This window comes from Pteronotus mesoamericanus, unplaced genomic scaffold, assembly GCF_021234165.1.
Source record: "Pteronotus mesoamericanus isolate MK-2021 breed Mesoamerican mustached bat unplaced genomic scaffold, CSHL_Meso_final contig_214, whole genome shotgun sequence".
NCBI lineage: Eukaryota > Metazoa > Chordata > Mammalia > Chiroptera > Mormoopidae > Pteronotus > Pteronotus mesoamericanus.
Genome location: NW_026555089.1, coordinates 6048638 through 6071920, shown reverse-complemented (window position 1 = coordinate 6071920; position 23283 = coordinate 6048638). Strand labels below are relative to the sequence as shown.

At 61.4% G+C, this 23283-nt stretch overlaps 2 protein-coding genes across 6 annotated transcripts in view; one reads left to right on the top strand and one right to left on the bottom strand.

Moving 5' to 3' along the window:
- MARK2 (microtubule affinity regulating kinase 2) overlaps positions 1-5321 on the top strand; it is a 54347-nt gene extending 49026 nt beyond the window's left edge. For 2 of the 4 annotated variants that reach the window (XM_054570975.1, XM_054570977.1), the window contains 3 exons: positions 586-612; positions 2628-2672; positions 3237-5321. In XM_054570975.1, coding sequence (XP_054426950.1) covers positions 586-612; positions 2628-2672; positions 3237-3597 — 433 coding nt within the window. In that variant the 3' untranslated portion in view covers positions 3598-5321. The remainder of the gene's footprint in view (positions 1-585; positions 613-2627; positions 2673-3236) is intronic. The other 2 variants (XM_054570976.1, XM_054570978.1) reach the window with 1 other exon arrangement.
- Positions 5322-6087: 766 nt separating this feature from the next.
- Positions 6088-10150, bottom strand: RCOR2 (REST corepressor 2). Of its 2 annotated transcripts, XM_054570980.1 has the most exons (12): positions 10024-10150; positions 9230-9286; positions 8848-8928; positions 8596-8648; positions 8345-8506; positions 8112-8236; positions 7946-8015; positions 7646-7861; positions 7173-7250; positions 6979-7036; positions 6610-6839; positions 6180-6494 (listed from the first exon to the last, which is right to left on the bottom strand). In XM_054570980.1, exons 1-12 carry the CDS (start codon positions 10148-10150, stop codon positions 6180-6182), a joined length of 1572 nt encoding a protein of 523 aa, XP_054426955.1. The 2 variants fall into 2 exon arrangements, with proteins under 2 accessions (XP_054426956.1, XP_054426955.1); XM_054570981.1 differs by lacking the exon at positions 6610-6839 and having other exon boundaries at positions 6088-6494.
- Between the last annotated feature and the right edge of the window lie 13133 nt (positions 10151-23283).

Genomic DNA, 23283 nt, shown 5'->3' with positions numbered 1-23283 from the left:
CCACTCCCCTCTGCCATAACCTCGTTCTTCGGCCCGGGGCTGCCAGGCCGAGGCCGTAAGTGTTGCAGCTGGTGGGGGCCCAGGGCAGCCTCCTCCCTTGCAGCCTGGTGCGCTGATTTTCTTCCTGTGTGGGAGCCAGGGTGGGGGCTCACTTCATGAGGTTTCTCACACCTGGCTCCCCACGAAAGGGACAGTTTGATTCTTGAGATGCATCCAGCAACCCGGCCTCTTGGGATACTACCCCTTTCCCACCCCTTCCTCCCCCGCCTCAGTGTAGCTCAGGGAGCAGCCAGGAGGCGGCTTGGAGGCGCAGGCATGCCTGCCCTTCCTCCCGCACTCCCCCCCGCTCAGCTGGAGTAGACAGAAGCCGCGCCCCTTCGCAGCCCCGGCGTGCAGGTGCAGGACGCAGGGTGGGGCGGGAGCAAATCCCCACGTCTGGGACTCTAGTCTCGCTGAGCGGCTCTTCCACAAACGGGGTGACCCTTGAACCTGTAAAGCCCACTCCCTACCTGCTTATCCACATACCGTCTTGTTGGTTTTTTTTATTTCTTTTTTTATTTTGTCTTTTTTTGTTTGTTTTTTTAGAAATCTGTCTTTCAGGTTTGCCAGAAGGTAGGCGTTGAGCCCGCTGTGTGTGTGTCTGTGTCTCGTGTCCTGCCTCTGTCACTAACTCCCCTTTTCTGGCTCTTGATCCCCCCTCCATGTGCTAACCACGCCTCTGTGGCCCTCTTTGCCATCTTAAAGGGATGAAGGCCGCTCTGACTGGGCAGTCGTGTGAGGCCACATTTGCCCACTCAGGGCAAATGGCTTTGAAGACGATGGTACTGTCCCCATGCGAGGGGGATCGTCTCAGGGAATTCTCCCTTTAAGATTGTCTCCTCCCCCAAATCTGCACCTCTGGGTTTTGGTCTTTGGTCACAGATACTGGGTTTCTTTTCTGGCCCTTTCCCCTGTCTGTGCATGCGCTCTGGAGAGGCTACCCCTGCCAAGGTCGGCGGTGCATCTGGGATGGTATCTCATTCTGGGTCTCCTGGCTTCCCCTTCTCTGATCCCCGAAACTTTGGGGCTCTGTGACCTCTTGCCCCTGTCCTGTGGGATGGCAGGACTTTGGAAGCACTACAGGGACACTGGGGTCCTATGGCTTCAGTCTGCTGCCTCTAGGCCCAAAGGAGCCTTTGCCTCACTAGTGGGGTACAGCACCCCCTTCTGGCAGCTCCTGCAGAAGTAGGCCCACCCGCACCCCAGCACACCTCTTGCTTCCCGCGCTATCTGAGTGAACAGGCTACCTCCCCTCTGGGCTGTTTCCAGATATGGCCTGTGGCTCCCACAGAGCCGGGAGGTCTCATCAGTCCCTGGTGAGACAGTGGGAGTTCCCCCCTCACTCAGGCATCTCCCTAGGCAGGGCCCTTTTTGTCACAACCCCTGGCCCTGTGCTCGTTCTCTCTGGCGGCCCGGGTGGGCCGAGTTCCAAGCTGAAAACCAAGGGCCAGGCTGAGAGCCCTGGTTCCCCAGGGTTATCAGTCCAGGCCCTGTGCTGGGGCTGGGACACCTGGCAGGCTCGTCGGTGCCCTAACTGACAGAGAAACGCCCAAGACAGGGTCTTCAGGCTTTCCCCCTTCCACCCACCGAACTCCACCCAGCTCTTCACTGCATGGCTGGCTGTTGACTCATGGGGCCCCAGTGGGGGCCTGCCCTGCAGGGCGCCTCCACCCACAGGGTAGGAGCCAGGTGGGGCTGGAGAGAGCAGCCAGGCTCCTTCCCTCGCGCAGCCCCGGCTCCCGGCTCGCAGTGCGCTTGTCTGCATTTGTGTGTCTGTGATGTCTTTGTGTTCCTTTTACATGTGCTGCTGCTGCTCGCTCTCTCACTCCTCGCATCCCTGCCACCCTCTGCCATCCCAAATTTCCAGCTCCAGGCACCCGTCTTCCAGCCAGGAGCTGGAGAAGCCGCTCAGCGGGGCCAGACCTCTTCCTCCCCCTTCCCTTCCAAGGTGTCTGCCCTGCCCTGCCCTGCCCTGCCCTTCGTCCTCCCTTCTGTATAATCAGATGGCCTGGCGGCCTGGCAGGCAGAGGAGTGACCAAAGGATGGGGGAGGTGGGCTTGTCTTGGGCCCTTCTCCCCACCCACCCCCAGGCACATCAAAGCAGTTCTAGAGCTTGTCCCTTTGAGCCTCCCGAGAGAGGCCTCTGTTTACCCCCAGCCCCTGCCCTCCCAGAGAACTGCAGTCCTTGAGACCTGGTGCAGTGGCACGGAAGACCCATGTACAGCAGGAGCCCTGCCTGTGGGCCGGTGGGGACCTTGCCTCATGCACTGCGTGCTCGATGCGTGTGCCTCACCTCCGCACCGTCCTGCTCCCCCAGAGCAGGAGCTGCTTCCCAGCACACACCTCTGGGAGTGTGGGGAGGGACAGGCCCCACGTGCTAGGCTCCTTCTTGGAAAGGGACAGTCGAGCTGCCGGGGTGAGGTGCCGCAGAGCCGCATTGGCCTGCCAGGTGATGGGGAAGTGGCCTTCGGGCTGGGGTCCTGCCTGCCCACTGGTGGCACCTCCCCGGACTGCCCTCACCTGGGTCTGTGGCTGTGGAAGGAGCGAGAGGTCCCAGCACTAAACTCTCCCTCGCTCTGTTTTTTGAGGAACCTGAATGAACCTGAAAGCAAAGAACGAGTGGAGACGCTCAGGTGAGAGGGCTGGAGCCAGCACCGGCCCTGCCCAGGCCACCGGGCTTGCCACGCGCCTCCTGCTCCTCTCCTTCTGCCACCCCTGTCGCCACCCTCTTGGGGCCTCCCTTTTCCTCAGAGAATCCCCACACCCCAGCTCAGGTGTGGGCCCTTCTCAGGTCTGGTGTATTCTGGGAGGAGGAGCCCTGGGCACTTGTCTCGGTCTCGGCTGCTTCCTCTGTCCAGTCTGAACTGCTCAGGGCTGCTGAGCACGTGCTCCCCTTCCTTCCCTAACCCTCCCCCCTTCAAAGGACAGCACGGAACTGTACCCCTGCCCTGTCCGGGGGTTGGCTTCTCCTCACTGGCTCCTCCTCACCTTCTCTACAGAGAGATGGTGCGGGACTGCCCACGCCTCTTGCCCGCCCTCTCTCCCTGGACCAGGTCTAACGCTCCCTCTGCCAGTCGGGTTGCCTCCTGGGCACCCTCCTGCTCTCCTCTCTGGTCTCAGGGTCCGTGTGCCAGGGTGGCTGCCCCGTGGGTGGGGTGCCTTGGCCCCCACTGACGCCACCTCTGCCCTCTCTGCAGACCTCACGTGGTGGGCGGTGGAGGCAATGACAAAGAAAAGGAGGAGTTCCGGGAGGCCAAGCCGCGCTCGCTCCGCTTCACGTGGAGCATGAAGACCACAAGCTCCATGGAGCCCAACGAAATGATGCGGGAGATCCGCAAGGTGCTGGACGCGAACAGCTGCCAGAGCGAGCTGCACGAGAAGTACATGCTGCTGTGCATGCACGGCACGCCGGGCCACGAGAACTTCGTGCAGTGGGAGATGGAGGTGTGCAAACTGCCGCGGCTGTCTCTCAACGGGGTTCGGTTTAAGCGGATATCAGGCACCTCCATGGCCTTCAAAAACATTGCCTCCAAAATAGCCAACGAGCTGAAGCTTTAACAGGCTGCCAGGAGTGGGGAGGGTGACGGAGGCTGGCCCGCTGGACTTAGCTGCTGGGCCGCTGCTCCGACCCACCTGGGCGAGACTCAGAGACGGATTGGCGTGTCTCCCCTGCTGGCCCTCCTCCCTCCCCGCCCTGCTCAGTTCTTCTTCCATGTTTGTGGGGATGGGAGATGGTTCTTTCCCCTCAACGTTTACCCCTGCCCAGATATTCCCCTTCCCCCCTCTCTCCCACAGGAGGCAAAGGAAGGGAGGAGGGGCAGGGGGGGCAGGGCTCCCCCTCGGTACTGCGGTTGCACAGAGTATTTCGCCTAAACCAAGAAATTTTTTATTACCAAAAAGAAAAAAGAAAAAAAAAATCCCAGCGGCCACCTTTCCTCCCTGCCCCATTGGGACAGTCGAGACTGGATCTGTGGGGTTTCCCGGGAGGGTGGCTCAGGGCTGGAACACTCTCAGGCAAGAGTGGTGGAGTTCCCTGTCAGGCCCTCCGCCAGGCCCACTTTGGGCTTCTCCCCTCTCCCCCTCTCCCTCCCCTCCAAGCAAACCACCAGAGGTGGCCTTCCCCTGACCTCAGGCCCCTGGGCTGGAGCCCGGGGGGCTGGGGGCTGGGGCAGGGGGTGCTGCGCAGCCCTGCGGTGGCTGGGCTGGCAGCGAGGCACGGGGCTCTGGCCTCCCTCCACACTGTATCCTCTGCCCCCTTCCCCAGAGCTGGGCATTTCCTTCCACAAGCTGCTGTGGGGACTTTTGTTCCCCCCTCAAAAGTCTGTGCCATCTTCTCCCACCCCCTCCTGGTAGAAGGCGGGGCTGACCCTAGGGCTGGGAGAGGGGAGGGGACTGCAGGGCACATGGGCTCCTGGGCCCCCAGGGGGCCGCCTGGGCTGCTAGTCTCCCAGCGGGGACGCTGGGCATTCTTCATTATGGGAGAGCCTTTGTCTGAGAGCACAGCCCCCGCGCCGTTCCTCTTCCCTCCCCACTGCTCCCGTCATTGGCATTAATCTGGGCACCAGCTAGTTCCGTAGCAGTGACTTCCCTCACCACTCATCTCGGCCTTGCCTTTTCTTCCTGACGCTGTCGCCCCTCCTCTCAGGAGACACTGCCCAGAGCCTCCACGGCCACCTGGCAGGAGGCTGGACAGGGCAGCAGGGCGGGGAGCCTCTGCCCTCCACCGGGTGGGGGGGAAGAACAGGCCAAGCGACTTCCAGCTTGCTCACCTCCATGGCCAGTGTGGGAGTGGCTGGCTGTGGGCGCTTGGCTGGTGGCGGCCGCTGCATCCCTTAATTTATTTCTCTGCTGTTTCTGTTCTTGAGAAATTGGGGGAGGGGGTCCTGCCCCTACCCTCACCTGAGTTGTACATTTTTTTGTGATGGGTTTTATTTTTTATTATTTTATTTTTTTTCCTGATTTATGACTCCTCCACCCCCTTCTCATCACCCCCACCCCCAGGCCAGGCTCCATGGCGAGTCAAGCCCTTGGGTCCCAGGAAGGGGCCTTGCCAGCCTCAGCCCTCCTGCCCCTAGGCCCAGCTCTGGGCTCTGCGCCGACCAAGGGCTCCCCGTCCCCCCCCCTCCTGCCCTATGGAACAGCCCTGGTGCTCCGAGGGGCTGGGAGGGCATGGCTTGGCTCCCAAGGTGGGGGGGGGCCGGGGGGCTCCCAGGCAAGGTGGCCCCTCCCCACCTAGTCCCCCGCTCCTGCACTTAGTTTCTCCTCTGGATCAAACACGAAATAAAGAGAATGTTTGGAATCTGAGTTACCTCCTCTTTCTTCTCCCAACTGGGCAGGGACCCAGTCCCTGTGGGCAAGATGGAGCCCAGCCGCCTTCCTTGCAGGAGAATGGATTCCTGTTTGGGGCTGGCAGCTGAGTGGCTGCCCTCCCACCCTCGTGGTAGCCAAGAAGCAAGGCCCGGGGTCCTTACACCAGAAGGGAAAGAGGACTCAGTGAACTTGGACGGTCTCATTTATTTTTTAAAAACATTGAAAAATAAACCCATGTCTGCATATGTTCCTTTTTCTCTAAGCTTTGGGGCAGCGGGCATGGTGGGCGCCCTCAGCTCCTCAGCACTTCCTACGTGGCCAGGAGACAGGAGAGCTGCCCCTTAAGCCTCTGCTGCCTCCAGCCCCCAGGGCACCTCTCTGCCCACCTCCTCCCTCCAGCCCCCTCCCTACCTCACCCCAGGCTTATTGCTAAAAGAAGGGAGAGGAACCACCAACCGGCCAAAATGTCCTCTCTCCCACCCCCCAAGCTACAGTCACTACCCCCTCTACACGAAGGGCAGGGCCCAAAGGCCAAACCCCAGCAGGCCGGGAGGCAGCCCTTCCAGCCCCGTCCAGGAAGGGAAAGTGCCCTCAGGCCAGCTCCGAGGGCCCGAGGCCCAGCCCCTGGCTACAGTGGCGGAAGAGATGGGCTCCACCGCCAGAAACACGCATCAGAACTGTCGGCCTTCTGCCAAAGACCATCAGCAGCACTGGGTCTTTGAAGGACCTGGCAGAGCTCTAGTCCCTTCTGTCCTCAGTGAAGCCAGAGGTGCCCAAACACATCCAGCAAAGGTGTTCAGGAGCCTCTGGTTGATGGGGAGCCTCAGGGCTCAAAGTGAGGGTGCTGGAGGCTCCAGGGGGGCTCCGATCAGGGTGGGCGGGGGCTGAGGGCCGGGGCGGGCACTGTGGCGGGAGGCAGCCAGAGCAGGGCGGATGAGAGGCGGTGGGGGCTGGTTGGGGGCCAGCCGGGGCTGGAGGAAGCGGCCCTGCTGCAGTGGGGGTGGCTGGCGAAGCAGGGTAGGAGCCGTGGGCAAAGGTGGCCTCAGCAGTGGGGGCGGCTGGGACAGCGAAGTGGGAGGTGGAGGGGGCGGTGGCACAGGGGGCACCGATCGGGGCACAGATGTTGAGACGGATGTAATCTGGACCTGAGAGGAAAAAGAAGAGTGAGAAAACCAGGCCCCGCCACACCCTCGGCCCAGCCTAATGACTAGGCAGCTCCTCGCCTCTCTTCTCTGAAGGGTTTCTCTCACTCCTTCTCACCTCATCATCTTCCTCTAGGGCTGAGGCTGGCAAGGGAGCCCCTCTCCTAGCCTCCTCCATGGGGACCGGGGCTCCAGGAGCCCCGTCCTGCTCGGCCTCCCACTCCTGCAGCACCTCCTCCAGATTGAAGCGGCGCCGGTAGCTCACAAAGAAGGTCTTCACCTGGGTCAAAGTCTTGTTCCCAATCACCTCTGCAATAGCCCCAAAGTCTTTGCCATACCTACGGATGGCTGCAAGAGTCAAAAGGGCAGCAGACTGTGAATACCCCTCGGAACTAGTTACTTCCTGATCTTTCCCCTCTGCCCCAGCTCCTTGGAGGGTGGCGGAGAGACTCCCGGGGCCCTCTGTTCTCCTCATAGTCTAACCCACCTTGTACAGCCAGCAGCTGCTCGTCTGTGGTCCAGCGGGAGTTGAACTTGGTGTTGGCCTGGGGAACAGGGATATATATCCTTTACGCTCAAAGACATAAAAACGGAGGCCCAGCTCTCTAGGCAGGATGCCTCTTTCTGCTCTGCCGCCAGGGAGAACCCCTTCCTGCACCCCAACTCGAAGGGCCGCCTTACCTCAGGGGGGCGCAGTGGGTCAATGCCGCCCTCCAGGGCCTGGCGGAGGCTGCTGTTGGTCTGCTTCATGCTTTGCACCTGAGGAGGCCAGGCAATGAAGGGCTATCAGACTCTCCAGGCCAGCGACACTGTCAGTCAATACCAGCCCTCGCCGGGGCCCTGCGTCTGCAGACGGCAGTGCCACCTCCCAACAAAGCTCTTTGCCACCCACCATCTTGCTCATTCCGCCCTCACAACCACTCAGTAGGGAGACGCTGTGCTTCACTCCTTTTCACAGACCAGTTTTTTTGTTTGTTTGTTTTTTTAAAGGCCCAGAAAGAATGCCAAGTTACCCAGAAGCCCAGAAGGCAGGGCAGGGGTAGAGACAGGCTTGGCACCTGCCCCATCTCCCTCACACCTCGGCTGCCCCCCGTCATAATTCCCAGCTGCCAAAAGCTCCCTCTGCACAGCCTCCTCTTTACTTGGGCCCCCACCTGGCGCTTGAGGGAGATGAGCTGGGAGTCGAGGCCTCGAAGCGTGAGGTTGGCAAGGTCCGGGCTCCCTGACACGGCAGTGAGGCCCTCCGGGCTCAGGTACATGCCCTTGGGAGGGCGCCGCCGGGTTCTCAGGGGGTGGTGGCGATACTGAGACCCCTGGGCCTCCTTCTTCCCGGGGCCTGGGCGGGCATTCAGGGGCCTAGAGGGCAGAGGCTGCCAGAGAAAGGAGAGGGGGAGGGTGGGACAGAGCCCCAGGAGAGGGCGAGTGGGTGGGTCAGGCCAGCTCTGGGACCTCACCTCTCTCTTGGGGTCTCCAGCATCTGGCTCTCCCTCACTCACGGCTCCTCGTCCCTCTTCAAGCTCATCGCTGCTGACACAGGGGCCAGGGAAGGATGAGGCAGGGGCAGGGTCCCCCAGGAGCTCAGGTTGCCCCCGCCCCCTGGGCTTGCCCCTGGACCCCCACCTCTCTTCTTTGTCCTTCCGGCCCCCCAGCCGCCGAGCCTGTCTGTCCATCACGCTGGTCCGGCTGCGGGTCTTCTTCCAAGAGTAGTAGTACTTCACCAGGCTGGGGATCAGCTTGTCGGGCAGCTGAAGGGGCAACGCCAGAGGCTGGGGCCACCCAAGAGTCTGGGCCCCATCAGAAGGCTCATCAGAAAGGAGGGGCTGAGGAGTGATGGCGGGGGTGGAGGGCTTTACCATCTGCTGGATCCGCTGGAAGCATTTGCCATGGAAGCCAAAGGCCTGTTCAAACAGCACCTTGTCCTCTACGGTCCACTCGTCGGGGAACGGGGTGAAGTTGGCCAGGTCGGCCAGTGACTTCTCCACGTCGTGCTTATGCCACAGGAGCATGCCCAGTGCCTGGCCCGGGAGAGGAGGCAGCTGAGGCTCTGCCACCCCCATCACTGCCTGGTCCCGTCCCCCCACGCGTGTGTGGGGCCCAGGCTCACCTGCTCAATGTTGTAGCCGTGCTTCTCCTTGGCCATCGCAATGTACTTGTCAACTGCGGGGGCAGATGGGGCCGGGCCTTGGATGAGGGGTCGCAACGCCTCCCCCAGGCCTCCCCAAACGGGTACACCGGCAAGCCTGAGCCCCGGGCAGGAGCTGAACCCATATCTCAGCCTCCAGCCCACTTCCGAGGGAGACTGGCATGAACCCCAGCTCCCAGGGATGCGCACGAACCCAGGGTCCCACCCACTCACGCTTGGCATCCGACACACAGTGGTTGGGCGACCACACCAGCATCCCCTTCAGCTCCTTGTTGCTGTAGCGTGCAGGGCTCTCTGAAAGGCAGAGGAGGGAAAGCGACGCTCGGATCAGCCTGGTGGCGCTGGCCTGGACCCATGGCCAAAGGGCGGCAGAGGAGTGGGGCCTGTGAGGTGAGGCCCAGAAGGGAAGGAGGGGCAGAGACCCAGACAGGAAGGCAGAGCAGGAAAACTAACCATGCCACGGGCCACCCACCCCCGCCTGCCCGCCTGGTCTGTCCTTCCAGTGGGCGCCAGCCAAGGGCTCCCCCAGGTGGGGCTCAGGGCCAAGCCATGGGTCCTCCGCTCCCCTCCCAGCGCAGCCTGTCCTGCCACTCACCAGGCTTGCACTCCGGAATTACGGCCTGGTAATTGGTTCCAACGCGGATCATGCTGTCTGTAGAGCCAGGGGGAGGCCATCAGGGCTCCAGGGAGGGAGGGAGGATGGGAGGATGTGGCGGGGGAGGTGGCTGGCCTGGAGTTCTTCCTGAGCACCCAGGGCCCCCACCTTCCAGCAGGCTCACTTTTCCCTCATCTTTCCCCTCAGTTACCTTCAGCCACAGATGGAACTTGAAGAGGAAAAGCCCCTGCCTAGTCATAGCCCATGGGGGGTTGGGTGGGGGAGCAGAGGACAGGGGCCAGTTTCAGAGCCCAGACCAGGCAGAGCCCTTTGTTCTGGCTGGGGGGTGGGGGGAGGTTGGAGGGCTGCCCCTAGACCTGGACCACAGCCCTGCAGGGAATCCAAGGCTCCTCCCCACCACATGAGCTTCACAGCTTGGTGTGGAGGTGTCTTTCCAGATCTTGCCCCAGCCCGACCTCAGTCCCCTGCAAGGTGGCAAGGTATGAGGGGCCCAATCTGTGGACGGGAGGGATGCCCTCGTCCCACAGGGACTGAGGGCAGGGCGCGGGCGGGCAGGCCCTCCTCCTCGGCAGCTAGGGGCCCAGCCTCCAGATTCCCCATGCCGGCAGCTCCAGGCTTTGAGGAGAAGCAAGGCAGAGGCTCCAATCCAAGGGGGGCAGGAACCGTCAGTGTAATATGCCCGTGGCCCGCAACTCTCCCCCGCCCCGCCCCCTCCCACTTCGCGCCCCCCCCCCACCCGGGGTGCACCTTTAACCCTAGGCCGCGGGGCTCACCGTGCGAGTGTTCCTCTTCGCTGCTGTCATCCTCCGAGTGAGGCTGTCCGCCGTTGGGCGCCGTCTTGGCCCGGCTGCGGGACAGGATCCCGGAGCCCGCGCTCGGCTTCTCCATCACCGAGGGCATTACCCCGCCCAGCTGCCCCGGGGGGCGCGGGAGCCTTCGGAGAGCGACCGGGGGTTGCCGCGCTCGCCTCGAGTGCCGTGCCCGGCCCGGCCTGGAGAGGTCGCCACTGAGGCTACAAGAGGCAGGAGGTCAGCGTGGCTGGGGTCCGGCGGGGCGGGAGCCCAGCGGGCGGCCCAGCGCTTTCTGCGACCCCCACGGGCGAAGGCGTCGGAAAAGTTTGTGTAGAAGTGGGGTACGCAGGGGAATGAGCGCAAGGTCCGGTGCGGCTGCGGGGCGCGCTCGCTCTATACACTCCCGGGGATGGGGGTTCCCCAGAAGTCAGGGCACCCTGCCCTCGGGGCGCCCAAGAGCCCCACCGCCCTCCTGCCCACGCAGTTCAGCAAGCGGGCGCTGCAGCGCAACTGACGCCCCCCGCAGGCTCCGCGCCTCTCGGCTGCACCGGGATGCCCCAGTCCCAGGGCGGGTACCCCTGTCCCGACCAGACCCCTGCCTGCGACGGCAGCCGGCGGGGCTACGGAGGTGGCGGCGGGACCCCGGTTGTGGCGGCGGGACGGCGCGCACGGCACGCGGCGCTGGGGCAGAGTTGCCGGGAGTCGGGCGGAGCTCAGCCGCGGGCGCCGCCTCGCACGCTCCCCGGCGCGCTCGCTCTCCCTCTCCCCGGCGCGCTCGGGCTGCTGCTCGATCACCCGCCCGCTCTCCGCCGCCGCTCGCTCCTCGCGCACACAATGAAGCTGCTGGCAGGGAAGTAGTGCCGGCTGCGGCCTCAGCACCCCTCCCCCAGCCGATGCCTCCGCCAGCTGAACATCTGGCCCTGGGGTGGGCGGGAGGGCCCGGAGGGCGGGGCCTGGGGGCTGGGGCTAGACCTCCAGGGGGTGGGGTCAGGACCGGAGTGGTGAGCGCGTCCCTCTGCGGGCCCCACGGGCTCTCAGACTTGCCCCTTGGGGAGACCTCGCGTTCCCCAGCAGTAGCTGGGGGTCAGCCCCACCCACGCGCACACCAGTCCCACACACCCGTGGGCTCGGGTTACTGCCGTCTGCCCCGGGGGCCCTGAGGCCGCCTGCCCGCCCGCCCGGGTGGAGCCCAGCTTTTCCTTCCATTTCCCTTCCTGCCAAGGAACTCCCCTCCCCCCCTTCCGCAGGGGGGACCCCCCCTTCAGGCGCCCTTGGGGGCCAGAGCGGATGGGAGGCCGGACAGGCCAGGAATGAATTCCTCCAAGAGCTGCTCGGCCAAACCTAGCTTCTGGTGCATCTGCGAATCCCCAGGGGTCACCCCAGTTCCCTTTAACTGCTGCAGTGTGCACCCCAAAACAGTGGCATAAGGGGTTGGAGGACAGGGAGTGAGAGGTGCAGGGGAAGGTCTGGACTGCAAGGAGAGGGCGGAGCTGGGTCTCCTCCCCACTGGGTTCACTGTCACCCCAGCTGGGAGCAGCATCCCCCTCCCCCAGGACAAGCACGGGCAGAGTGACAGACCGGGAAGCGGGTAGAGCGGCACAGACGGAGATGGGGGAGGGGGTGGGCAGAGACTTTCAAAGCCAGACCCAGCCACCCTGCCAGGCACACAAAGAGCCGGCGCACACACCGGCGGCGGCTCTGAGCCTGCGAGCCGTGCCGGTGCCCGTCCCCGCCGCCCGGGGCACGTGCGGCAGAGCACACAGGCCTGAGTCCCCAGCCCGCCGCCCTTCCCACCCAGAGCCCCAGACTCCAAGACACACCTCCACCCGGGCACACCCCGCTGTGCCCAGACAGAGCCGATGCTGCGCTCGCACCCTCCACTCCCTTCACTTCCTCGGCCACTCTGTAATCAGATTCCTAAATTTAGAAGCAACCCAGGGCCCAGCCAGGGTCCCCGCCCCCACCCGCTGTCTGAGGCCAGCCGGCCGGGGTCCTGCGGTCGGTTCACGACCTGCCTGGGGCCTCCTAGTCCTGGGGGCTCCTGGGGGCGGCTGGGCAAAGTCAGCCACGACTCCACCCGGCTGCGGCACGGTCGGGCCACATGGGGCCACCCTGGGGCCACCCAGCCGCCGGCCACGTTGCCCGCCACACCTCGAGCCACAGCTACGGGGCCTTTTTCCTCTTAAATCATGGATTGGGCACCAAGCCCCAGGGTGGGGAGGTCTGGACAAAGAAGGAGAATGAATGGGCCAAGGGCAGGTCTGAGCTAAGGGTCTGCTACAAGACGAAAAGAGCCTCCCCAGCCTGACCCTTCCTGCGCGGCAGGGTTCCACCCCGCCCCCAGCACCTCCAGCCTTTAGGGAGGCTGTCATCTCTGTCCCCTCCTGCCTGGCAGGCAGCCATCGCTGCACACAGCCCTCTCCTATGATGGAGTCTTCCATCTTGCCCACACCAGAACCCCGTTAGGCAGGGCGTCAGTTGGGTTCCCCATCCTCCCACCCCTGCCTCCTTTCCCTACTCATTCCTAGGGCCCAGGGCCCAGCCCTCACCCCCAGGCATCGCATCATGCATGTCCTGGGCCCCCTCCCCCAGGGCTGCCCCAGGTACCCCTAGCCCCTGGCATCCTTCCTTCCCCAGCATCAGCCCCTCCCCCGCCACACACACACATGGAAGAACCTAATTCTGCTCTCCGTCTCCGGAGAGCCTAGAGCTCAGGCCAGTCAAAGATTCAGCTCTGGAGGTGGGGGCAGGGAGGGGAGGTTTATTCCTTGAAGTTGGAGGGGGCAGTTCCTAGGCCGTGCTGTGCTGAGGCTTTAGCCTAGGAGCTGGGACACAATACCCGAGGGGTATCCTAGGAGTTTGGGGGTGACCGTGGGGGCCACAGTATTCAGAGAGGAGGGGCATTCCTAGTGAGAAAACCTCTCCCCGAAGGCAATGGCGGCAGGGATAGAAGGGGGAGGGGCAAGGCCCCACCCTCCCACCTGCTGCAGCCACCCCCTCCCCAGCTGGCCCCCTCTTTTGTGCAATGCCACACAAAGGACAAGGGGCCCCGGCCGGCCTGGCCATCTGCTCCCAGCAGCCTGAAGGCTCTTAAAGAGACAGCACCCCCTCCCTGCCGCCCTGGGGCTTTGGTGCCGAATGGAGGGGGCTGCTCTGAGGGACCTGGTGGCAGCAGTACCCCAGATCCCACCCACTTTTCCCTGGCTCCCCCAGCCCCTGGGTCAGGAATCACACTCCCCCCCTGGCCAGGGGTGCAGAGGTGCAGAGGTGCCACGTGGCCAGGGACAGGGGGGTGCGGGAGGGGAAAGGAGAGGCAGCCAGGGGAATCAGCCCCTCCTCCCCTTCTGCTTTAGGCGGCAGAGGGGCCAGCAAAGCTGGGAAGCACGGCTCAGGAACGGGGGTCCCTCACCGCCCTGAGGCCACCCCTGAGCTGGGTGAGAGCTGCTGGCCTCCGGGAAGGCCCTCCCCGCCATTTTCACTGATGAGCTCCCCCTCACCTTCCTCGGGAAGGATGACAGTGCCTCCTTTCTGAGGGCTGTGGGCCAGGATGCAGGCCACCTCGCAGCCTTGCAGCAACCCCGTGATCCGGGGCACGTGTGTTTCCTGCATTTTCCAGGGGAGGAAACTGAGGCTTTGCACAGCCGCCGCACAGGCCTCCGCAAAGCCCTTAGCCGGGGCTGTAGACTGCCTCCCTCCCAGGCCAGATAAGGCTCCTTACCCGGAGCTCCCCAGGGAAGCCAGACCAAACCCCTGCTCAGGGTCTTTGTCGCACTGCTAGGGACACAAGTTTACATTATTTGTGTGATTGTTTATATCCTGTCGGCCTCCTCGCTGGGCTGTGGGCAGGGACTGTGCCCACCCTGCTCACTGCTGTGCTCTCAATGCCAGGCATGGAGGAGGCACTCAGGATCTGCTGAATGAATAAATGTCAGGAGCCCAACGTGCCTTCCTCTTCCCAGAGCTCCTCGGTCCTCTGCTTCTCGGGCACCTTGCCTCCTCCCTCCTCAAGGTGAGGCAGAGGGACAAAGGTTGAGCAGGGATGCTGGGAGAGAAAAGGAGGGTGACCTTGAGCCAGCCACCGGGCCTCCCCTCGCTGCTCCCTCCTCCCAAAGGCGGGGGCAGCGCCAGCCAATCCTGAACTCACATCCCTGCCAGACAGACTGGGACTGTCCCGAGCTCTGGCCGCTGCGGTGTGGTGCCTGGGACCCCCGCCAGGCCCTCAGTGGCCACAGCCAAGGGGCTAAGCTTGGGGAGGGAAGCAGGCAGGCAGGCAGGCTGGCGGCCCTGGGGTGGGGGAGGGAGGGTGGCAGGATCTAAAGAAACCCGGCTGAGGAGTTGGGGGGAGTTGGGGGGGAGATGCCTCTCTGGACTGAAAGCCTGGGGAGGGGTGAGGCAGGGACAGAGGAGATGGGTTCCATTGTGGAAAGAGCTTGGGGAGAAGCCTCTAGGGCCCCCACCCCCTCAGCCCTTCCCAGGCAGGAATGTGATTCCTCCCTCCCTCCCCCCACCCCCACCCAGAGCCCACTGGCAGGCTGTGTGGCCCAGGGCACTGCCCTCCTCTCCTCCGGCCCGTTAGTAAATCCCCTGGACTGGCTCACACTCCCCCTGAGGGTTGTGAAGAGGCTGACAGAAGGTGACAGAGGTGACAACCCAGTGCTTGGCACCGCTCAGCACTGCAGCCACGTGAGGAGGGGGCTGAAGGAGGTAAGGCAGGCAAATCTGTGAGTGGCGGTGGGGGAGGGCAGAGCAGAACCAGGAGAAGGTCAGCAAGGAGACCCCAGGCTTCCTGACACCCACACCGCAGAAACCTGACTCCATGAGCAAAGCAGGAACTGAGGAGGAAGGGTCAGTAAGACCTTAGCTGAAGCAGACTGGACAAGGTGACAGGACTCCCTGAACCCGTTGGCGTAGGGGCGCGGGGGAGGGGGGCAGGGCAGTTTCCAGCCCCCAGAGCCCCTGCTGTTTCTCCGGAAGCCAGGATGAGGGACCTCCCCACGCCCTCACCTGGGCAACAGCTGGCGCCCTCTGGTGGTGACAGTGGGGACCAAGGGGTCCCACCTCTGCCTGGCCACAAATACCCTCCCAGGCTCAGCCCGGCCCTCTGAGGAGCCCACTTTCCTGGGGCAAGTGCATAGAATCAAGGTCCCCCTGGACCATTTGGGGGTTACTGAGTTTTAGATCCAATCCCCAGCAAGCCGTCTGGACCCAGAGCCACCCAGAACCTTCCAGAATAAAGTCAGGAGGAACAGAAACCCCCAGCAAAATGGCAGAAGAGACAGGAACAGCAGGAAAAGTGCAGGTGCATCACAAGCCAGGGAGCTCAGACCTTGCTTCTCGCTTGCTGTGTGGTCTGAGGTGAGTCACTTGGCCTCTCTGAACCTCAGTCCTTCCATCTCTCAAAGGAAACAATAATTCTGACCTCATCTGATTATTGGGAGGATCCAACGTCATCTCAGCTGGGATGTAATTAGAGCCTTCATCGATGCTGGTTTCTTTCTGAGGCAGGCGTCCCTTAGTGAGCGCCCCAGGCAGGGCTGGAAACCCTCACTGCTCTTTGAGACAGACCCTGCTCTGGGGTCCAGCTGAGGCCCAGTGCCTCCTGGGTCTCCTGGGTCGGACCCTCAGTACGAACAGCTCTTTCTCTGTGACATTTGACACTTGGCATCCTCCCTTCAGACCTGTCGATTGCTCCGGACCCCTGCCTTCAGCCTGATCTCTCCACTCCACCAAGGACACGCGGCCGGATACCAATCCTAGAGCGCTGCTTTGACGCTGTCCCTCTCCAGCTCGGTAATGTCCTGTGGTTACCTATTGCCTTCTGGCCAAAGTTGGACCTTCTCCTCTTCTCCCAGCTCACTACTCAAGGGCTTTCCAACTTGTTTCTGATCCAGCCAAACAGGTGTGTTCACCATCTGCCGAGCCCTGCCTAGTGCCCCGGAACGCCCCGTCCACCCAGCAAAGCCTGGCTCGGCCCACCTATTTGCATGCCCTGTGCCCAGCCTGGCCCTTGGGGCCGCTGGCTCCTGCAGGCAGGCTCCGTTCTGTCAGGGCACATCCAGGGCTCCCCGGCTGGCAGCGGGTGTCCCCTCCTGCGCCCCACTCAGGCTCCTCCTCCACCCCCGCCCCCACCCACCTGCTGCCTGGCCCTTAACACATGGCCTTGCCTCCCACTTCCAGAGAGAACTGAGGCCATCTGGCAGGAAGCCCTCCGAGGCCGACCCCCACGCCAGAGATTCAGCTCCTTCCCTCTCACCTCCAGGTGTAGAGATACCGTCCCCTTCAAGGCCAACCTAGTTCCCAGGCTCCATCCCCCCCCACCCCCCCGCCAACACACACATCCTGAGCACCTTGGTCCTCATTTATCTCTCCTCCCTCATTATTTTGCTCAACACATCAACCCGTCCAAGTCCCTCCGCCCTAAACCTCCCCACCCCCGACAGACACTGACACGCCAACACACACACCCCGCTCCCTCCATCCATGGTCACCTCCGACTCCCCCTTTCAGCTAAAGCTACTGCTGCCTTTTCTTTTTTTAGGCCAGGCTTCTTCAAAGACTTGTTCGCACCCCTCCATCCTCGTCCTCACCTCCCACTCACTTCCCAGCCCCAGACAGGGCCATTTCACCTCCAGCCACTCCACAGAGGCTGTTCTTGCCAAGGTCACCAGTGGCCTATTGTCTGTAAACCCGAAGGACATTGGCCAGGCGTGGCCTCACTCCGCCTCTGAACACAGAGCACCGCCCCTGCCCCTAGACATCAGCCCCCCACCCCCCGCCGGCTGTCCTCCTGGCTGCCTCCAGACCCTCCTGCTGGTCTTTCAGGCCCGCTCCACATCCTTAACTCCCTGGGATGTGTGCACTCCGGTCCAGCCCAGACACCCACCCCAGCTGTCCAGACCCCTTTATCCAGCCAACCGCCTTCTGGACAGCTGAGCTTGGCTAGCTCTCAGACCCCTCGGGCCAGTCGGTCCCAACGGATCTCAGCCTCTTGGCCACTCACTTGCATTGCCTGCCGCCCTCCCCACTCTCTTCCCACCGGTACTCCAAGCAGGTACTTGGGAGCTGCCCGGGGCTCCTCCCTGCGCTTCACTTCTGTGCCCCTCAGTCTCCAGCTTCTGACCTTCCCGCCAAGGCAGCCACCCCCCTCGCCCGCTCCAGGCCGGCCTCCCTGCCTCCGCTCCGGCCCTCCCCTAATCTGTTCCTTATTCAGTAGCCAGAGTGATTTTTCTCAAAACCAATCTGATCCAGTCAATCCTCTGCTTCTCATTAGCCTTGGATTAAGTTCAAGCTCCCGAGCAAGACTTATCTCCTTCCCGATCTGGCCTCCTGACCTCTAGTCCCCCTTCGCCTTCCTCCTCCGGGATCACTGTGGTGCTGTGGGGTTGATCCCACACCGGTGTCAGCCCTTCCCAAGGCCCTGGACGCCACGTGGTTCAGAGTGTGGACCAGTGACCTAATATGGCCCGAGCAGCAGGCTACAAATATGGGACAAAGGCCAGGAAGCCAAGCCGGGAGTGTTGGCTGCCATATTTGATCCTCAAGGAAAGCCAGCTCTGTGGAGGGGACCTCGAAGAGATGGGGAAAAACTGGTTTCTCAGGGACACCATTGAGTCAGAGCCTGGATCGGCCTCATCTGAAGCCACTGAACCTCTGAACTTTTTAATCACATGAGCCAGTCAGCACATCCCCTTGATTGAGCTGGGTGATGTCAGGCTTCGGTCACTTGCAGCCACAGCCCCTGCAGCAAGGCCTCCCTCCACGCCGCCCCACTTGGACTGACCTTCAGCCGCGCTCCCCCACCCGCGCTCCCTGGTGGCTGGGCAGCACTCCTCCATCCCCTTGGTAATTCTCATTTGCGTTGCAAAATGAAGCTCAGCTTGTGCAGGACATCCGCCCCTCCCCATCTCGGCACAAGTCCCTCTAATGTAACCACCTACACATTTACCTGTCCATCCCCTGTCCCCTCCTCGAGGCCGTGAGCCCAGAGAAGGCGGACATGCACCCTGCCGGCCTGTGCCGGCCCGGTCCCTCACACAGCAGCCCCACAGCAGCCGGCACCGAGCGGGCGCCTATCAACCGGCTGCTGTGGGCTCTGGGCCTGAAGACACGGCCCCAGGGGCCCACCTCTCCTAAGGTGAGAACCAGCAGAGAGGGTCACAGCCCCTGCTGGACAACAGGCTCATTAGTCCCGGTGGTGAGTCTGCAGGGACAGATAACCTGGGACAGGCAGACGGGTTGATGGGTTTTGAAGTTTGTAGCTTAGATGTCTTCAGTCACTCATTCAACAAGCACTTACTGTACATCATCTCCCCCAACTCCACCCTCTCTGCAAAGTCTCACCCAGCAGCACTGGGGACAGGCTGCCTGGGCGCTGCTGACGAGGGCCCCGGGCTACGCCTTGCTCTGCGGAAAGGCTGCCAGGAGGGCACAGAATCGGTAGCAGGGATCAGGGAGAAGGACAGAGCTAGAAAATGGGATGAGCTTTGGACGGAAAGCCCTTGGCCCTAAAGAGGGGGGTCCTTATAGGTTGAACGGTGTCCTCCCCAAAATTCATACGTTCAAGTGCCAACGCCTAGTACTTCAGAATGCAACCTCATTTGGAGAAAGGTTCTTTCCAGGGGCAATCAAGGTACAGCAAGGTTATCAGGGTGGACCCTACTCTGACCGGAATCCTTCTAAGAAGGGGAAGTTTGGACACAGGCAGCCACGGGGGGAGAATGCCACGTAGACGTGAAGATGGTCACTTACCAACCGAGGACAGCAACCTGGACAGATCCCTCTCTCACAGCCCCCACTAGGACCCCACCTTGCCAGCCCCTGGATTCCAGACCTCTGGCCTGCGGAGCCGTGGCACCACACGTTGCTGTTGTGTAAGCGCCCAGTCCGAGCTACTTTGTTACGGTGGCCCTGGGAAGCACACCCAGGCAATGGCCTCTGGGCGCACGGCCCGTTCAGGTTGGGCGTGACTTACCTGGACAAGGGCCCAAGGAGACTGAGGGCCCCAAAGTCAGGACACCTCGCCGCCCTCCCTGGTTGTCAAGAAGAGGCAGACTCGATGACTCTCACCTTCCTGCAGCCGGTGAGGCCGGCTGCCACTATTAAATCCAACCACCCGTCGTCTCCTGTCGACTTCTAAGGCCAAGGGTGGGGCCCGAGGACCTTGAAGTTGAGAACAGTAAGCTGCGACGTTTAGTTGGGGCTTTGTACCACTGAGGCAGCAACCGTGCCACCTAACAAATGACCTCGAAGTTTCTATGAGTCGGAATCTCAGGAGTGATTTTCCTGGGTCGCTCTGTCTCAGAGTCCCCCACGGGGGAGCCACCAAGATGCTGGCTGGGGCATCGGTCCCCTGAAGGCTTGACTGGTGTGGGACAATCCTCGCTCACCCAAGGTGTTAGCAGGTTGGGGCTGGTTGCCAGCGAGAAGCCTCGGCTCCTCACCATGTGGACCTCCGTTCAAGGGGCGGCCCATGTGTCCCCACAGCATGGCGGCTGGCTTCCCCCACAGGGAGCAGTCCCGAGACGAGGCACAAGCCTGGTCTCAGGTTTGAGAGCCTCGTCTTGGGAGTCACACGCCGTATTGCTTCCTCAGTATTTTTTGGTCACACCGCTCAGCCCCATTCAGTGCGGTCCTGAGTGCCAGGAGGCGAGGCTCTTCAGAGCCATTGTGGTGGGTGCCTGTCACTGGCTGGATAAGAGCTCTGGCACTCTGGGTGGCTCTGGGCACAAAGGCTCATGAAAGGAAGAGTCTTATGGATAGAGCAGGGGAAAGATAGGGCCTTGGGGTCCTTGGGTGTATATTAGTTTCCCAGGGCTGCCATAAACAGGCTGGCTTGAAACAGCAATTTATTTTCTCACAGTCCTGGAGACCAGGATTTTATTTTACTTTTAAAGATTTTATTTATTTATTTTTAGAGAGAGGGAATGAGAGAGAGAGAAATATCGATCCATTGCCTCTCACACACCCCCAGCTGGGGGCCTCGCCTGCAACCCAGGCACGTGCCCTGACCGGGAGTCGAACCGGTAACCTTTCACTTGGCAGGCAGGCACTCAACCCATTGAGCCACACCAGCCAGGGCTGGCAACCAGGAGTTTAAAATCAAGATGTCGGCAGAATTGGTTCCTCTTAGGGGCTCTGAGGCAGAATCCTCCCCATGCCTCTCTCCTAGCTCCGGAGGGCCCCCGCAGTCCTCGGCCTTCCTCGGCTGGAGCCGCGTCCCTCCGTCTTCACGCGCCGTCTCCTCTGTGTACGTGTGTTTCAAGCCTCCCACTCCCCCCTGTTATAAGGACATCGGTCACTGGACTTAAAAGCCAATCCTAATTCAAGGATGATCTCATCCCGAGACCCTTAATTTAACGACACCTACAAAGACCCTATTTCCAAATAAGGTCTCACTCACAGGTCCCAGGGGTTAGAACTTCCACGTGTTTTTTTAGGGGACACGACTCACCCCACTATAGGAAGCATCCCCATGGAGGGGCTGGTTGATGCCATGACCTAATTATCTCTATCTGCTTTGGCTCAGATGTCACCTCCTCTAGGGAGCCTGTTACCTTTCCTTTGTGCCCCACAGTACCTGTGTCTGCCGCTGTCATTGCTGCCATTATTCCTTCAGCTAATATTTACTGAGCACCTGCTCTACATACGTCAGGCCCTGAGCTAGTCCCAGGGGTACAGCGGTTAAGGTTGCCCAATTTAGTGTATAAAAGTACAGAGCACCCAGTGATCTGAATTTCCGATACAGAGTGGGTTTAAGTTTGTCCCATGCATTGTATCTGGCAGTCCTGCCCTAGCAGGGAGCCTGCCGTCTCATGGGGGAGATGGCGGAGGTGAGTGACCATCAGGTTGTGTGACGGAGGATGAACAGGGCACCAGGAGACCCCAGGAAGTGTGCCCGGGCCAGCTACCTGAGTCCGAAGGAGGCTTCCAGTGTTCAACCCGGGACCCCAGGGGTGAGGAGGAAAGCGGGTATCGGGTATCGGGTGAAGGAAGAGCAGGGCCGAAGGTGGGGGTGGAGAGAGGAGACCTGGTCGGTGGCCAGGGGCCACACACCCTGACCCCTCACAGAGCCTAGGCTTTTGTAAGGCTTTAACTGGCCTGGCCAGGTGTGCGTTTTAGAAAGAGGGCGGGATTGTGGGGCCACACATGCCAAGGGAAGAACAGCATTTCAAGGGAAAGGGAGTGAAGAATGCCAGAAGGTGGAGCAAGGTCCAGAAAGATAAGGCCCTAGATGGTCCCTCGAAATTAGCAAAACTGCTGGAGGCATTAGGGAGAGGCTGCGGTTGGTGGTGAGAAGAGAGGCCAGGCTGCAGCGGGTTGAGGAGTTAGTGGCTTGGGAAGCAAGGAGGTAGGGACAGGGCAGGCCACTGTTTCCAAATGTTTTTGAGTAAGAGGGAGGCGCAGGCTGGAGCCAGAGAGAAGCGGGGCTGAGAAGGCTGGAGGGGGGAGGGAGAACTCCAGGGAGGGGCCTGAGGGCTTGAGGCCCAGGGTAGCCTGGCCTGGGACAAGGCTCAGCTCCCCGCACGGCAGGGAAGGGAGAGCGGGCAGCAGTCCGATTCTTTGGGGGGAATCTGGGGGAAATCAAGGGACTCTCAGGGCCAGCTGATCACACAGGGCAAAGTCTGCCTCGCCCCAGCTGTGCTGTGACACGCCCGCCCTGGGCAGGGTTGCCTCCCAAGCCTGTTCCCCAGCTCAGATGACAGCACGGAGCACATAGTGGCCCCAAGCCTCTGCTGAGCAAACGAACAACTGAATAGTTGGGAGCAGCTGAGTGCTCTGGAGTGGCAGGAGGGCAATGGACAGTATTTGGGCGCGGGGGGTGGGGTGGCTGCCTTGGGATGAAGGGGAGGAAAAGAAGGGGAGACCAGGAAGGAGGTGGGAGGAGACAGTGTCCCTGTGCAGAAGGGTCAAAGAAGAGGAGAGTGGAGAAGGGCCCCTGGGTCCTTGCATGGGAGCTGGAGGGAGTGGGTAACGGGCCAGTGTAGACAGCCTAGTCACCAGGGGCAGCTGTTTGGCAGGGAATGGAGGAAGAGAGGGGTGGGGCGGGGCAAAGAGGGTGCAGAGACGTACTTTTGTACCTGAGAAGGATCCCTTTCCTGCCCCAGGCTATGCCGGATGCTATCCACCCTTCCACGTCACTTGATTCCCAGAGCCCCATGGATCAAGATGTGAAATGATTGCCATGGATAGTCTCACAATAGAAATGAAAAACCGACAACAACCGAGTCTCAGAAGCCTTAGTTACCTTGCCAATAGTCACAAACCCCAATGCAGCAGAGAGGCTGTTTAAACCCAGGCCATTCTGGCTCTGAAGCGACTACCCAAGGAGACCTGAGCAGGGCAGAGGCCATGACTGGGGGCTGACCCAGGAACACTGCTCTAGGGCGGAAGAGGGCCTCGGGCTTTCTCAGCCTTTCGGGGGCCTGGATGATGTCACCTCCCCAAGGGATTACTGGGCTCATCTCCCAGGTCTTGTCTGGTGTCCAGCAAATTCCAGCAGCCTGGGGGAAGGTGGGTGGACCCAAGAGTGGGGAGTGGCAGAAAAGACAGGGCACAGGAGATGACGGTGGCAGGCGTTTGTTCCCTGAAACAACTGACCATGAAGTTCAATGTGGACAAAGAAAGAAGGGAAGCTGAAGCTGGGGGACTGTGCCAGGGTGGAGCTTTTTCCTCACTGCTACCTTGCCCCACTGCTTCATGCTTCCTGTCTCTGCCCATACTACTGTCCCCTCCCCCGAAATCTCCTCGCCACCTCCTCCTTCAAAAATAAGTTTGAGATGTCCCTTCTTTCCACCTCAGCCACTCCCCTCTGATTCTTGGCTACCTCTTTTGGTCCCCAGAGTGCTAGCAACCAGATCTTCTGACTGAGGAATAGGACGCAGGCTGAAGAGTCATTCTAGTCTACTACCTACAATCCTTCCAAGTCTCATCCAGCCTCATCCAGTTTTAAATATGCTAACTGTACTAAAATGTTTATCTCCTGCCTGGACCTGTCCCCCAAGTTCCAGACTTGATTATTCCACATGTCCACGTGAATATCTAAAAGACATCTCAAAACAGACATGGCCAAAACCGAATTCCTGATCTTTCTCTTCCCCACCTCCACCCGGCCCCTTGCAAAGTCACCCACATCTCAGCTGAAGCCTCTTCATTTTTCCCAATAGCACAAGATAAAAACCTGAAGGTATCTTAACGCTTTCCCCTCCCTCCCACTCCTCAACCCCTCGGTCTCGGCAGGTCCTG